This window comes from Acomys minous (genome assembly GCF_964271855.1).
Source record: "Acomys minous genome assembly, chromosome: 4".
In the NCBI taxonomy this organism is placed as follows: domain Eukaryota; kingdom Metazoa; phylum Chordata; class Mammalia; order Rodentia; family Muridae; genus Acomys; species Acomys minous.
Window position 1 is genome coordinate 14,002,766 of NC_140486.1, and position 16,165 is coordinate 14,018,930.

The 16,165-nt window shown below is 49.0% G+C and overlaps 1 protein-coding gene across 2 annotated transcripts in view; it reads right to left on the minus strand.

Annotated features, from left to right (window-relative positions):
- The window catches only part of MYO5B (myosin VB), a 291,416-nt gene that overhangs the window by 110,717 nt on the left and 164,534 nt on the right, over nucleotides 1-16,165 (minus strand). For both annotated transcript variants that reach the window (XM_084781005.1, XM_084781004.1), the window contains exons 8-10: nucleotides 13,880-13,987; nucleotides 9,902-10,011; nucleotides 4,905-5,170 (exon numbers count right to left, since the gene is read on the minus strand). In XM_084781005.1, the coding sequence (XP_084637131.1) occupies nucleotides 4,905-5,170; nucleotides 9,902-10,011; nucleotides 13,880-13,987 (484 nt within the window). The remainder of the gene's footprint in view (nucleotides 1-4,904; nucleotides 5,171-9,901; nucleotides 10,012-13,879; nucleotides 13,988-16,165) is intronic.

Genomic DNA, 16,165 nt, shown 5'->3' on the forward strand with positions numbered 1-16,165 from the left:
TCTTTTTCCAGGTCCTTTCGCACCCTGGAGCTGTGAGTTCTCACAAAGGCACCCTAGGGTCTCCTAGAGACTGACACATGCATCGGTCTAGCAACGGTTATCAGTCTTCTCACTGGACTTTCCAATGGCTTCCTACTGCTCCCGTCTGCTAAGCTCGTCCTTCTGAGAGACCCCAGCCTGAGGCACCGCTGGAAGGAAAGCACACTGCCAGGGCCTTAAGTCCCAGGTCCTCTTGTGCCTCCCTTCTGCGGGCATCAGAAGATGGCCACGCTCAGGTACTCTCTCTCTCCAAGTCCTCCTAGTAACCTTGTAAGAACTGCATGAAGAGGAAGGGACAGCACCTCTGCCCCACGTGACCCCCAGAAAGCTGGCTAGAAACTATCATAGCACAAGAACCTTTCAGGGGAGTATTAACTTCCTCTGCTCTAGGCTTTTAGAGGTGAGGTCACAGTATCAGAGGGGCTGGGTATAGACAGAGGAACAAGTGGGGCCTCATCTGAGCATTCAATTATGAGGGGGGCATATTCCAAAGGACTACCAGATATGCCCCAACCCATAGCTCACATGTGGGCCAAGAGAGCCGTATAAATATGGCCCCTAACACAAAACCGTCAACTTTCTTAAAACAGTGTTCTGTGACTTTTCTGCATGTGTTCTTGTGTGTGCAGGCACAGGCACACATGTATGGGGGTGAGCACATAGATAAGCAGGCCAGAGGTCAGTACAGTGCTTTCTCACCTTTGGAGAGAGTCTCTCACTGAACCTGAAGATCATTAACTCTGCTAGCCAGTGAGCCCCAAGGACCCTCACAGCTCTGCCTCCCCAGTGTGCCCAGATTTCTGGTTTTTTTAAAACATGGATTGAAGAATCTAAAGTTAGGTCCTCATTCAGGGATGCCATGTACTTTACCAATTGAACCACCTTCTGTGATTTTCTTTGATAACTTGATTGCACTGTTCTCAAGCATGAATTTTGTAGACCATAGCATTGTTTTACAACGTCAAAAGGCTAGGCACTCCTTCCTGCATGAGTCTAGAAGACTGATTTTGGCTTTTGGAGTACCCCAAGATGTAAATCTCTCTTCGGATGCCAGGATAGGAAAAGATCAAGCTAATAGTGCCATTTGACCTGTGAGGTTAACAAGCTACGCTTGCCCTAAGGTTGACCTTCTGGGCCACCAAGATGTGGGCTGCTGTCCATAGGTCAAAGAGAAAACATAATCAGTTTGTCCCCTTTGGTTCTCTACAACACCTTTGTACAAAGGCCAGGACGGGCTGGGCAGTCGTTACCAAGTAACTGTACTGGGACAGTACAGCCATCTGTGTGTGAAGCCAAAAGCAAAACAAACCAAGCACACAAAGATTTCCTTTCACCTGAAAATGAAGGCCGAGGTGAATCTAAGAAGCTGACTTACAGGACGGCGAGGCTACAGGGTTGAAATGGAGTGCGTGTAACTCACCTACCCTGGGGGGTCAGTGTTCAGAATAGGCAACTACATTCCTGAAACCCAACAACTGAACCCCACAGGGCAACCCCACAGACACAGACGTGCATGCCTGTTCTGAGGCACACTCGATCAGATGCTTCAGGCTCCTGCTGCCCTGACTCCCCACGGTGGCCGCGACCCTAACACCTTCTCTCTTTGGTTGGTTTTGGCAGAGTATTTTATCACAGCAACCAAAAACAACAACCACCACCATAGCAGCAACAACAAAACAAGATAGCAAACCCCATATCTTTCTCTCCGGAGTTCAGGCTCCCTCTTTCTTTCCTCATCCTCTCTTGCAGTGTTCTCAGAGTAACATGTCTATTGCATCCTGCATTGTCCTCTGCACAGATGGATGACTGGCTGGAGCCAAATCTTGGCATATTGAAAGATGAGGTCAAAGACAAAATAATAATAATAATAATAATAATAATAATAATAATAATAATAATTTCCTGAAATTGGGCCATTTATTTCTTGATGTCTCAAGGATGGAGAAGGAATGAACGATCAGCATTGTCACTGATAAAGCCAATAGAGGCAAACTGACTAATCAGCATGGGCAGAAACGCCAGCCAAAAGCTGCCAGGCTGTGCTCTATCAGTGTCCAGCCCCGCCTGCTAGGAGCCATCCCACAGGGTCTAAGGAACAGCTTGGCTTGGCACAATTGCTCTGGGTATTGCTCATCTTGCACTATTCTGAACAGCAGACAAGAGAGCTAAAGAAAGAGAAGCCGACCTTACACGCAGGTGCCGGAGGCTACCACTGCCTTCTCCAGGCAGCCACAGCCGTTTCTACTACACATGCTCCTGGCAGTCAGTACATGAGGGGCACCCATGTGAGGCGTGTGCGGCTCCTGTGGTGCTTGCCTGTGTCCTGAGTGAGTGCTTACTTCGGGGTGGGCTCTGGTCTGTGGGAACATTTGCGTGTATAGATAAAAATGAAGCAACTCACTCACAGCTAACTCCTCAGTCCTAACTCCATACTGAGATTCAGGGCTGACTTTTAGGGCCACATTTGGAAGACCTGGAGACCCCAAGTCTCTCAGCCTGTCTATTTTAGTTCTTTTTCTGCTACTGTGACAGAAGGCCCCAACAACAACAACAGAGGAAGAAAAAAGCTTGGGCTCATAGTTGGAGGTTACAGTAAATTGTCTGAAGGAAATCACAACATCTGGAGCAACCGCACTGTGCCTTGCAATCAAGAAGCACAGAGCAATGAATGCTTGCACTCAGCTCACTTTCTCCCTCTTAATACAGCCCAGAGCTCAAGCCCAGGGAGTGACATCACCCATAGTGAGCAGCTCTTCTCACCTGAAATACAATGACTTGGGAAGACTCAAGGCAGACAGAAAAGAAGGCAGAATCAGTCACTGACAGGGAAAAGACTCAGTTACTGCCAGGCTCCCCCACTTCCCTCTGATGCCTTGGTTCATCAGTGGCTTTCACATTGGACTACATGGCATGGGGCATAAGAAAAGAGTTCAATTTTGTTTCTGGGATCACAAAGACCTCAGAGGGAAAATAAGGTAAAATCATTTATTGACAGCCAAGTGGTAAGCTCTCCAAGACTGTGGTACTCTCACAATGCAACAAATGCTGAGCACAGGTAGGTGTCCTGCGGGTCACAGGGAGAGAGGCCTGCCCCAGGATGCACCTCTCACTTCTGTTTGTTCTTATCAGCTTCTTATATGGCTTCTTTTCACATTTATCTATCTGTCTGTCTATCTATCTATCTATCTATCTATCTATCTATCTATCTATCTATCTATCTATCCATCCTTATGTATATGAGTGTTTTTGCCTGAGTGCACAGCTGGTATCCACAGAGATCAGAAGGCGGCATTGGATCCCCATCAAACTGGAGTTATAGATATGTAAAGCACCCTATAGGTTCTGGGAACTTAACCCAGGTTCTCTGCAAGAGCAGCTTGTGCTCTTAATTACCAAAGCATCTCTCCAGCTCCAATACCTTGGGTTGTGTTTCTACCATCTTGATTGTACTCCTCTTCCCACTGCTAGACTGTTCGACTCTCCTGTTGCCCACAGCTTATCCTTTTCCATCCAGTCCGTAGCTCACCTTCTGCAGAAAACTTTTCTTGGCTGTACAAACATGTATAGCCTCTCTGTTTTTAATCCTACACATCACAAAGTATCTAGACCCTGGGATGGACCCTTCTTTGAACTATTTACCCTGTGCATGGGACTTAGCTCTGCAGCATGCTACTGAGGTCTTTGTGATCCCAGAAATAAAACTGAACTCTTTTCTTATGCCCCGTGCAATATAGTCCAGTGTGAAAGCCACCGGTGAGCCGAGGCATCAGAGGGAAGTGGGAGGGCCTGTCTGCGCTGGATGTGGCCGCTTTGAGGGGAATTCACCTTTAGCCCATCCTCAGGTGGGTCCCAGCAGTTCCAGACCACCAGGCTTGCTTTACTAGAGTGTCCGCCTTCTTGTAGCGCTGCGAACTGTGGGTCTGGGCTGCTATTTTAAGACAGAAGCAGCACTTGTAGGAGAATGTAATCTATTCTTAGCTTAAGGAGGTCAAAGCAGTTATGAGAAAAGAAGAGCAAGAGGGATATAGCCCTGTCCAGCTAACTTTCTATGAGTCTAGGTGGGTCTGAAGTAATCTCAGGAAGACTGGCTCCTGGCCTCACATGAAGCTGTCGGAACAGCCAGAGAAAGGCCGCGATGCACAGTCACTCCGCTCTCCGTGATGACCTGGCTAGGGAAAGCCGGTTTCCTCATGTCTCTCCTCATGTGTTACTTCCCTCCAAGCTAGGTGGCCTTTCCTGCAGAAATCAGCCATAGACAATAGAAGCAAGCACACAAATGACAACATTTAGCTCTGGTCTGTGCAGAACCGGGCAAGATTAGCATGAGAACAATCACCCCAACTGAGGGCAGTGAGAGGCAGACTGAGATAGAATCCAACAGATACAAAAACCGACAGAGGCTTCCAGAATGAGGATGACCAAGCCATGTCCTTCTCAGGGTCTATTTCCTAGAAGTAAAAACGGGTGCCTAATCTGACCCTGGTGGTTGGTATACAGCGGTAATCCCTGTAATTGGGAATCTGAGGCAGGAGGATTCCAAGTTTGAAGCCAGTCTAGGCTACATAGCAAGACTCTATTTCAAGAAAAATGATGACATAGAGGTTTGTGGCAGGCAGGGGCGGGAAACTCAGGTTTTGACAGGGCACACTCTCCCTTGGGAACTGTCACCTGTAGTGTAAAACACTTGGCACCTCTGGTTTGGGGTCGACAGTGACTCCAGTTATAACAGCCCCAAATGCTCTTTAATTCTCCCGGCTGGAACCACTGGGAAGCCACCGAGGCCTTTGCTGGCCCCTGAATGTCAGCAGGCAACAGGAACATGCTGGTGCCCAGCAGGCAGAGTGAAACCTGGGGTGCAGGCCTACCCGTAGATGTCCAGGACCCCGATGAAGGAGTGCTGCTTGAGGGAGGTTTGCAGCGCTTTGTTGATGTGCTCGACAATCCAGGAGAAGAGCTGGGCGTAGATGTGCTTGGCCAGGGCATTGCGTGCATTCACCACCTGCTGCAGGGACATGGTCTTGACGTAGGTCTCTGAGGTGGTGACCAGCTTGCGATGGCACAGCCAGTGCTCCATCTGACTGTGCTCTACTCCTAGCAGGCGGCAGAAGTTGCTCAAGTGCTCGTCCTGGGGCTGAGGAAAGGAAGACAGGGTCAGGAGGCAGAGGGGAGAGAACATTTCCCCTCCTACCGGAGGCCAAGTGCCTCCCTGCCAGTTAACTGGAAGGAGGGGACAGTGAGGGTGAGGGGAGCAGCCTGTGAACCCACAGCATAGGGATGCAGAAGCAGCTCAGAGTCAGGAGCCAGAAAGTAGCAGGGGCAAGCTGAGTGCGCAGTACGCATGTGCAGAGGGCATGTGCACCAAGCACACTGAACTCTGGAAAACAGGTCTCACCTTCCCACTCAAAGCCTGGCACATACAGGCTCTAGGTCTGCCTGACATTCGACCACCTCCTGACCTCAGGCCTCCTTCTGTAATATGGACCAGGTTGGTGACTGTCTATAGGACTTCAGTGAGATTGCTCAGATATAGGTAAGAAACAAGCCCAAACCAGGCAGACAGCATCTTCGGCAGTGATGGCACGCAAACAGACTCCATTGCCACGATGTACCTACCCGCTTCCCAGCTCCCACCAAGGACTGCCTTTGAGTCCTGACCTGTGTTTACCAGTCACACCACCTGGCTCTTCAACTACTAGAAAAACAAAGTCCCTACAGTGCTATGCCTCACGTCACTAAAGCATCTAAGTGTCTTGGGAAATTCTTGCTGCCCATTCAGGGAATCCCACAGAAGACCCATCAATCCTTGTGGGTAGTCACACCCTCATCTTGCCGTACTTGGCAAAGCGGCCGAGCCAGCTTATTAACTCTGAGGCTGGTAGAGGATCTTTTAGATTCAGGACATGATGCGCTGCTACCTCCTAAAGGCTCTAGATTGCTTACGGGTCTCAGTTTCTGATGGGGCCACCTGTAGGATTTAAATGAGGGCTTATTTAATAAACACTTAACATAGACAATGTTATTGTTTCCCCCTTCGCATCACATCCTCAGGCCATTTGCCCCTATCAATATGGAGCCATCTAGCCAAAGCAAACATTAATATAAAACAGGATGTTAGGCAAAAAAGCTCCTTCCCAAATCTCAAGACTGGTATGTTCCCCAAGCTCGGGTGGGAACACAGCCTGGGGAGAGCATTAACCATGTCACACCAGGTTCAGCACAGCTGAGCTCCTAAGCATCTGAAGACAGCCGTGTTAGAGAACGTTCCCAGACTTCTCCTCTGAACAACGAAAGACTCCATATCTGTCTAGGGCCAGGCTCCCGCTTGGGAGCTGCCATTCTGGTCTATCCTGCACTACTCAAGAGGATGGGATTGAGGCTGAGTGAGGCTCTCTGACCACCCAAGCCAGACAGGCAGCTTGAGTAAGCTCGGCTTGGTCTGTAGAGACCTGTCTTGCTCACTCATGACAGTTAATGGTGCCGTGGCTGCTTTTGGCCACAGTTTTCACCCTGCAGCCACCCGATCCCTGTCTGCCCCAGCAGAATGTTCGAGTTCAGAGTAGAATTTGGAGCCTGCTTGGCAGGCAACAAGTTCACAGGTGGCAATTGCGCAATTTGATCATCTGACCTATTTTTGAGGAACTCTTAATTGCTAGGCACACACTACAGATGGGCCCCCTGACATTTGAGTGGCTTGCTTGCACCAAACAACATGGGCCTGCTTGCTCCCAGGTGCCCTCTTCTCCTCCTCATCCCTCCTCACCCCTCCCCTTCCTGCTCTCCCCACCTCCTTCCTCTCTCAGGCTAAAGTGTGGCAGAGATGGAGGCAGAGTTAGGGAGCTAACTCTTTGATAGCCACCAGGGGACAGGGTTTCCAGACACCACAGTGTGGACTTCTCTGCTCCCGCCCACGTCTGACTGTTGATTAAAGGCACTAACAGAAATGGATTTAACATCATGCAATTACATTTAAGCATAATTAGATGATGATAAATTCATTAAAATAGCCAGCGTTATAGACTGCAGGTTAGTTTTATGGGCCTGTACTGCCAAAATCAAGGGGGGAAATGGCCTCTGGTGTCCAAGTAATTGGACACGGTTTCATCTCTAAGGTAACCCTGGCAATCATGAACACATTCTCATGCTGTAATTAAAAATAAAAACTACAGAGCAGAAGGCGCCGCTTATAAGTAGACAGCAAACGTACATACAGCCCTGAGGAACTTAACAAGGACAATGGTTCCCAGCAGTATATTCCAAGCTCACACTTGGGACAGCACCATATTCAGCATCACTGGGTCACTGGTGTGTGTGCGGGGGTGGCCCAGGTCTTTTGGTTAAAAAAAAAAATTAGCTGAGTAAATGAGAAGGAGCAGTGCTGGGACAGAAGCCTGCCTGGCCTTGTCCTGGCAGGGACATCGGCCACTCTGCCCTTCAAGAAAGAGGTTCCTGTCTCTGGCTTTATTTAGGTTTTGTCCCTCTAGATAGGAGGAGGTGTGCTCTTAAGATCCATTGTGACCCAAACAAGGAGGGTGGTACTAGTTTAGAACTCAGCAGCAGCAGCCCCAGATGAAGGCCTCCATGCAGGGCCGCGCTCTCCCTCCACTCCCTGTGTAGACCAGGATGTGGACATAGGGAGGTAAGGGAGCATCTCTAAAGTTACATGCCTGCGAAATGGCAGGGTCAGGATGTGAACCTTGTCAACCATGGTGCTGTCATCACTCTTACAGCATAGCCCTTCAGCCTGCGCTCCCAGACTCCCATCTCAGGTCATCTTGTCTGTCACCTGCATCCATTGTCCATCTTCCTCCCTGTGTGTCCAGATGGTCCATCCCGTCTTTGCACAGACCTCACAAATACATGGTACCACAGGGTACTGAGCAGAATAGTGATTCATCAGGCATGGTCCTACAGTTCAGCGGTGGTGGTGGGAACAGGTGCTGATAACAACGACTCCCCGTCATCTGAACATCCGGGAGTGAAGGACTACTCATAATATCAGAGACACCGCACCTCCAAGCCTAGAGAAGTGGTGAGGCCCTCCAGTGTAGGTGCTAAGGGCCTGCCTCCTCACCGGTGCCCACTGAGCTCTGTCTCATCCACAGCGGCTCTCATTTTTATCGCCACTGAGGCCTGGACAGGCTCAGTGCATAGGTAGCTAAGAACAAGCAGACTTATTGCCCTCATCAGTCTGGAGGGCGGAGGGGAGAGGATGAGGAGGGAGAAAGTGAGAGACAGTGCATGGAGAATGCAAACTCAGGCTTGGCATGCTCTAAGAACCCATGGCCAGGGGGCCGAGTGTGTAGCTCAACTGGGGCGCTCAGGCTGAGGAGCCTAAGACCTTGATCCCTAGCAAGGCACACACCAAAACCAATACATACAAGCAAAAACTCCATGGCCAGGAGTGTGACTCCAAGATGACTGGGGAGAATGGGGTGGATTTGTTGTCTCTCTTGCAACCACCAGCCCAAGCCAGGAGTGTGTCAGTGCTCATCTTCCCAGTCTTCCCTGCCCCCCCCCCTGCAGAGCGCAGCTGCCCCAAAGACACATGGAGTATTTACTAGGAAGGGGCAGGGTGGTGCTCATAGGAGCCATAAGCACACTTTTCTCCCTATGGTAATGGGCCGACTCTTCACCAGCCTCACCCACTCCATACTAGGGTCACCAGGTAGGCCACGGTCCCCGGAGTCCCCTACTTACTGCCAAAGCATCATGGCGGCCATCTCTACTGCACTGTAGGCTGAACACCCCCCCACACACACACACCCACACAGTGATCACGAGCACCACAACTTGTGAATGTCAGATATCAGACACTGCTCTGGGGTGCTGCAAGCTTCCGAATCCTCACCTTTCTCAGAGGTACAGGTGGGAGTCTCAAAGCTCTCATGTGGGGCTCGAGGGCAGGCTGGGAAGGAGGTCTATTGAACCTATTAAGAGTTCGGGTCTTTCCCTCCCCAAAGGCAGGGGCAATTTTGAGCTTCTGCTAACTGTAATCCTACACAAACAGCAGCAGTAAGCGGAAACAGCCAGCATGGGCACGCACCCACATCTGAATTCTTTAGCGTCTTTGGACTCTTCCTAGAATCTGGTTGTTTAAATTCCACATCCCAAGAAGTAAGAAGCATACTTTGTACTCCCTTCTAGGCTCCTCACAAATAGGCACAGAAGTGGAAATGTGGCAGATGCACCTATTTAAGGGCAGAGTACCAGTTTTAGCCATGGCCAACAGCACTAACTTCCAGAGAGGACACGGCAACTGCTGCCTAGCCCATTAACAGGAGCTCCCTCCAGCATCCTCCCTTCCACACAGCCATGTCCTGTCTACCACATGTCAACCACGACATAGGCCCAGGGGAAAGACCTTTACTATGAGCCTTTCAGGAGCTGTCATTGATGGTAGGCCCTTGACTGAGATGACTCACTTAATATTCTGCCTTGTACTGGGAAAAGGTCAGCGAGCGCCATCCCATCCGGGCTACCCAGGTAGAATGCAAGCTCTTTAGGAGCAGTCACCAACTAGGGTGTCCAACACTCCATTTCCTTTCTTCATAGGCTTCAGTCTGGAGCCCACAAGGTACTCAATAGATTGATGACGTGTTGTAGAATTCAAAGCACTTAGAAAATAAACCTATCAGGCAAATTTATTGACTAGCCACTAAATCCCTTGCCCCAGTGATAGAAACTTGACGGAAGCGGATTTAAAATGAATTGGATCTTTAAAAAAAAAATTATCAGCCAGAAAACAGAAGCCATTACTGCTTAGAATAAATAACCAAGGGGTGCCCTCCAAGCACAGATGCCCATGGCATCGGGCGGGAGGATCTGAGCTGACTGTGCACATTTTAGCTCTGGTGCCACTTACGGGTATGCTGCAGGAATCTCCATCTCGCTCGGCCTGAATCTCCACACTCCCAAGATGCAGGATGGAAGCAATTATCTTAAAGATGCTTATTTGATGGGACTCCCGCACTCCTGAAGGGGGAAAAAAAATGCATGAATGACATCCAATATCTGTGCTATTATAGAAAGGGCTTTTTACCCTTCTTAAGGACTTTAAAAACTGTTTGATTTTTCTCTCCTGGGTTAGGGTTAATGACTCCTAAAACCAGCCAGGCCGAGTAATTACCACTCAAAGTAGCATCTCAGAGGCAAAGGGGCTCCTGGATTGAAGCGGAAATATCCTCACTGATTGTCTGGATCGCACAGATGGGGCACACTATCATTTTAACTTCCCCGAGAGCGCAGAGAGGCGTTCGTGGGACTGACTCATTTTGAACTTCATTCCAACCAGACACTTTATGGATGTTTTATGAGTTTAATAAGGATGGCCATTCATCTGCAGTCATTTTTTTCTTCTAACTTAATATCCTGCAAACATCTGTGACACAAACACAGGGCCAACAGGGGAAGAAAAGGAGAACCCTCTACCACACCCCTGGGATTACTGTTCCAGGGACTGGCCAGCCAGCTGGCTTATGGCCAATGCCAGCTAAGGGTGGCTGCTCATCTTGCTATGTGTGCCCCAACAGTGACAAAAACACATGCAGCCCAGAAACACTGTGGCAGCAAATTTGATCATCAAGTTTGTTATTTGCCTGCATCAATTACCAAAGGCAGATCTCTTGAAATTTAAATTTAGCTTGGAGAGATTAGTTCTTTTTAAATCTCAAATTATCTCAAACTTATTAAAAAAGTTGACAGAACAATATGATGGATGCTAGTAAAAATGCCTTCCATTGAAGAAACGGCCGTTGTCCCCACAGTCCTCCTTGGCTACTCTACTTATGCCTAAGGCATCAGCTGCTCTACTTATCCCTAAGGCATCAGCTACTCTACTTATGCCTAAGGCATCAGCCACTCTACTTATGCCTAAGGCATCAGCTACTCTACTTATGCCTAAGGCATCAGCCATTCTACTTATGCCTAAGGCATCAGCTACTCTAATTACACCTAAGGCATCAGCTACTCTACTTATCCCTAAGGCATCAGCTACTCTACTTATCCCTAAGGCATCAGCTACTCTACTTATCCCTAAGGCATCAGCTACTCTAATTACACCTAAGGCATCAGCTACTCTAATTACACCTAAGGCATCAGCTACTCTACTTATCCCTAAGGCATCAGCTACTCTACTTATCCCTAAGGTATCAACTACTCTACTTATCCCTAAGGCATCAGCTACTCTACTTATGCCTAAGGCATCAGCTACTCTACTTATGCCTAAGGCAGTGTTTTACTCAAGCTACAGCAGCTAGTGCACCTGTACATAAATTGGAGGAAAGACAGGCGTTACTAGGATGAAAGATTACCCCCAGGAATCCACCAAGTAGACAGCCCACCATAATCTAAGTAAAATAATCACCAATAGGAAAGCCCCTTCTTACCATGGGGTCCTCTGAATAATCCGTGCCATACTATGGGAAGCAGAAACCGAATGCCCAGTGACAAGTGACTGCAAGTGGTAAGTGACCCACACCACAGTGCAAACCCTATACCTGAGGCAGAGGGAAAATCCCGAGAAGAAAAAGGAAAGATTGCAACAGCCAGAAGTCAGGGTGCCTGCTAGTAATCATGTCTTCTAGCATGACATGGAAGCTGCTGTGCCTGTGACTCTCAACCATGTGGTTGCCTAAACTAGCCCCACACGGTGCCCACAGTGGCTGGCATGCCAGTGCGGATGGGGATGTGCTACAAGTCCCGTACTTAGATGAGGGGCTGCAGGGAACCAATAGCTACTGAGGGAGGGGGAGTCAGTTTCTTCAGATAGGAGCTCCTTGACAGGTTACATAATCCCAACTCCGTCCTAACACATACAAGTGACACTGAATGTCTGAATACACACATACTGTTACTGTAATAGTTACATAAGAGGCCATGGATTTAAGAATGAGTGTTGTGGGGGGGGGCACACAGAATGAGCTGGGGAGGGGGAGTAGGAGGAGTAGAAATGATGTAAATACAGTAGTGATTTAAGAAATTCTCAAAAAATTAAAGATTTGAAAAAATCATCAGTTAAACTTAAGGAATACAACAAGGGCTCACAGCCCATGCCCCACAGCCTGCAGGCTGTTTGTGCAAACCCAGGTAACAGTCGTGCCCACTTGTTGTATCTGAAGCTCTTTGCAGGCTACTGCAGCAGAGACAAGTAGAAGCAACAGAAGCCACATATTCCACAAAGCCCAAACTCTTTCCTATCTTTTTTTTTTCTTTTTAAGACAATGTATCTCTAACCTATGTAGTTAAGAATGAGGGCATTTATTAAACAGTAGGGAATGAAATCTTATTAGAGCAAGTTCATAAAAATGATCTACTTTGAGAACTAAAGTCTTAATCTTGGAGCCTGGGAGGTACCCTCCCCCTCCTGCCAGCTCCCACTCATAGCTCCCAGCAGCTGCTGGCAGGCTGGGCGGAACACGTCCTGCTCACCATCAGGTATCCTCCTAAGTCCCTGACCATGGAGAGCAATACTGTGCGTGATGCTGGGCGAAGCCAGAGGTGCAGACATTAAGATATTCTCTGTGTCCTCCCCTCCCTCGGTGAACTGCTCTGTGCCATCAGGCAGATCGTTCTGGTTCTGGACAAAGGACCCCTCAGTGATGTAAGGGCAAGCTGGTTCCGGACCCTTCTAGGTATCACTGTTTACCTGAGAGCCTAACAGCTTTCCTGCTGAGCTCACACTGGGCCTATGGCCCTACCACACTCAGCACAAGCATGGGGTGCTGGTCCTTACCCTCAGGCACACTTTCCTCTCCTCCCAGTCAGGTCTAAAGTTCACGTACAACTCTGGCTCCTCTATTCGACAGTCCTCGGGATGTTGTGTCCCTTGCACTAGCCTTACCATGCTTCCTTTGCCTCTGGACCTCTGGTCCTCACAGTCTACTTTGGGCCCTTTCCACAGTTAGTCACATACTGCCACTCCAGTTATAAGGATGCTGTTTTCATGTTGGAATAGCCTGAGTGCTTTCTGTCTCCTGATAATTGACAGGCACAAAGGATGAGTTCTGCTCATGTCCCAGCTACCCAGAGAAGTGGCCACACTGGGACCACAGCACACAAGCCCCTTATTTCCTTCCCATAGGGGACCAGGGTGTGTCCAGTTTGTTCACATTCAATTTGGACACTGACAAAGCTTGGCTTATACCACAGAACTGAACAGATGCTGTTTTGAGCAACCTGACAGAGATGCCAAATGCTTCATCTCTGTCAGAGAAGGGGTGGGGGGAGACTCCATGGCCACCTGGGTCACTTTCTGAGCTTCAGGCTGCCTTACACTTCCTTTTGCCTGGCTGGAGGCCCCAGGATTGACTGTTTTAACTTCCCAATCAAGAATTACCCTTCATCTCACAAGCCTGGGGGTGCTTCTCCCCTAAAACAGACTGGGACAATTCTCCCTAGCTCGACCAAAGCCATCTGCTACTGAAGGTCACAGAGACTGCCACACACGTGGCGGGCACACCAGCACTGCATGTGCCACAGGGCTCCTGGGCACTGGGGTCTGCCTCTGCTCAGATGCTGTGGCTCAGATGCTTCTGGCTCAGTGGGAGGGGTCTTTCTGGGGACACACATTGCCTCTGAGACCACAGTACACAAAGACACGAACGACTCCACTGGGCTTTTCTCCATGTGTTTCAACACCTGAGCAAGTGATGGATATTTTGCAGTACCTGGCTCAAAAGTCAATTTCCAAGAAAGCTCCAAATTCTAAACTCTGCGTACTACGGACTGAGAGAGAAGAGGCTCAGAGGACTTAGCAGGTAAGCCGGAGAGACCTCCCCTTCCCTTCCTCCCTTCAGTGGGATCAGAACCTTCTGCTGGCTGCTCTCATCCAGAAGTTCCTTACCCAGGAGTGTGAGGGCTTGTCGAGTCTTCTCAAAATCTTCAGCATCATCAACACCCTCAATGGTTGTGTTTCCTCCATGGGCTGTATAGAAGAAGTCCTCTGCACATGCTGTGGGAGGCAGGAGGTAAGACGTGAGAACTGGAGCGAGCTTCATTCCTCATCACCCACAGATCGCCTACGAGGACATCTACTCTAGCTCACATCAATTTTTCTTTTTCTTTTTTTTTCTTTTTTCTCTTTTTGCTGGATGGATGTATATTCCTTTAGAATACTCTTTTATCCAAAATGGAAAATGAGAAAGAATAATAAACTAAGCTTTGTATTATACTCAAAATGTGTGGCTGTGTGCATGTAAAACGGGCATGGTGAACACATCGGTAAGATAAACAGGGCACGGGAAGCTCGGTTTACTAGCATTCAATTCATGTTTGAGTTTTTAAAGGACCTAACAAACAAGGAAAATGTACCCTTCGCCTAGAATCTCATACTGTTGGCCTTAGGAGCGCCTCATCTAACAGGCACGCTGGACAGATGAGGGGCAGTGGAGGGTGCTGGTGACTTGGCTTTGTCTACTTTACAAGGTCAGAGAACACGGGAGCTATTCAGATGTAAGGGTAGGCGAGGCTGATGTCCTTATGTGATCTCTCACTTCCTGGGTCCCCTGTCCCTCAGCCATGCCTCTGACAGGCTTGACAGCTGCTGAGAGAGGGGAGGCAGTGCTGTGTTTTACATGTGAGAGGCAAGCTGAGCAGAGGGCAAACACCTAACAAGCACGTGGATGCTAATATCTGTTCCTACGGAGGGGCTGGCCTTAGAGGCTAGACCGAAGAACAATGATTGACAGTAACAGAAATCACTGGGGGAGGGGAGGGGATGCTGATGAGATGGCCCGGCAGTTAACACCATGGACTAAGTCTCTTGCAGGGCATACAAGCTTGATACTAAGTCTCTGTCTATGCCAGGAGGCTCAGAACCTCCTGTCAGTCCAACACGTGAGAACCTGAGGCTGGCCTCTCTCTGGCCTCTGTGGGCACTGGAACTCATGTGCCCATATTCCCACATGGGCACAATGTTTAAAAGTTATCTCTGGAAAGTACAAAATGTGAGGTGCCTGGCACTTCATGCCTGGAGTGTAAAGCGCTTGGTTTGATGGGACACACGCTGCCCTTCCATGTTCCCTGAAAGCCCTCCACTAAATTCTTTTCCCGAGACCTGGGCATGCGCACGTCAGCTGACCACACTCCCCCAGCAACTCCAAGCCCTTCAATTTCTCTCCCAAGAGTGTCTATGGTATTTTTCCTTTCTCCTGCTGACTGCCATTGCTGTGGGCCTGGGGGAATGTTGCAGAAGATTCTAATCCTACCTTTGTGTTTTGGCTTGCATCCTCCCAGATGGACCCATAAGCTGGTAGCTCAAGTTACAGCACTCACCTAGACAAAGCCCTTCAGCAGCCTCGCTGCCGTCAAGGCCAAGGCTCAATGTTCTCAACCAATTGTGACGTGGCCACCCCTGCTCCTCCAGACTCATGGCTCGCCCCTTTCTTCTCTGTCCTTGTGTTCCACACATGCCAGTCAGTCTCCTCACAGTAGCTCCTCAGCCCTTCCCTTCTCCCGCTCAGAGGTTCAACAGAAATACATTTTTATGACTTATGCTCAAAATGTATTTAGCACTCTCATAGCTAATTACTCCACAAGCTCAGGATGCTGAGCGAGGACAGAGTTGAAGGGCTAATAAAATAATTCCTCCTCTTATACTCACTTTTCAAAACAGCTTACCTGGCAGCTTTCCCAGCGCGGCCTAAAGACAACTTACTACACTTGCTCCCACTTTTCAACTTGTAAACCAAGGACTACAGCATGCTGGGGCATTACACAGGCTTACCACGATGGGGAGACCAATACTTGATTATTCCACTAAAGAGATGATTGATTGGTAGTGTCCCAGTGACTTTGATTTTTTTTTTAAAACTCATTACTGAATGTCAGCCAAGACAGCAGCCACTGGAGACTAAAAGGAGGACATCTGGCTTCTACATAGGAGGGAAGGCATTTTCAGCATCTTCAAAAGATCTTCCACTGTCAGCAGCTAGGGCCCATTCCTACTGATCTGAGTCTCACCCCCCCCCATCCCCCTGCCCTTTCTCCATATTTCCAAACTCAGGTCTGGTTGGGCTGTTTCTTAGGCTGAGGTCCATCGCGGCAGAGGCCACCTGGTCTGCTATCTACCAGGTCATCGCCCTCCCCTCCACTTCCACCTGTCCGCAGTTATCGTCACACAACAGACCCT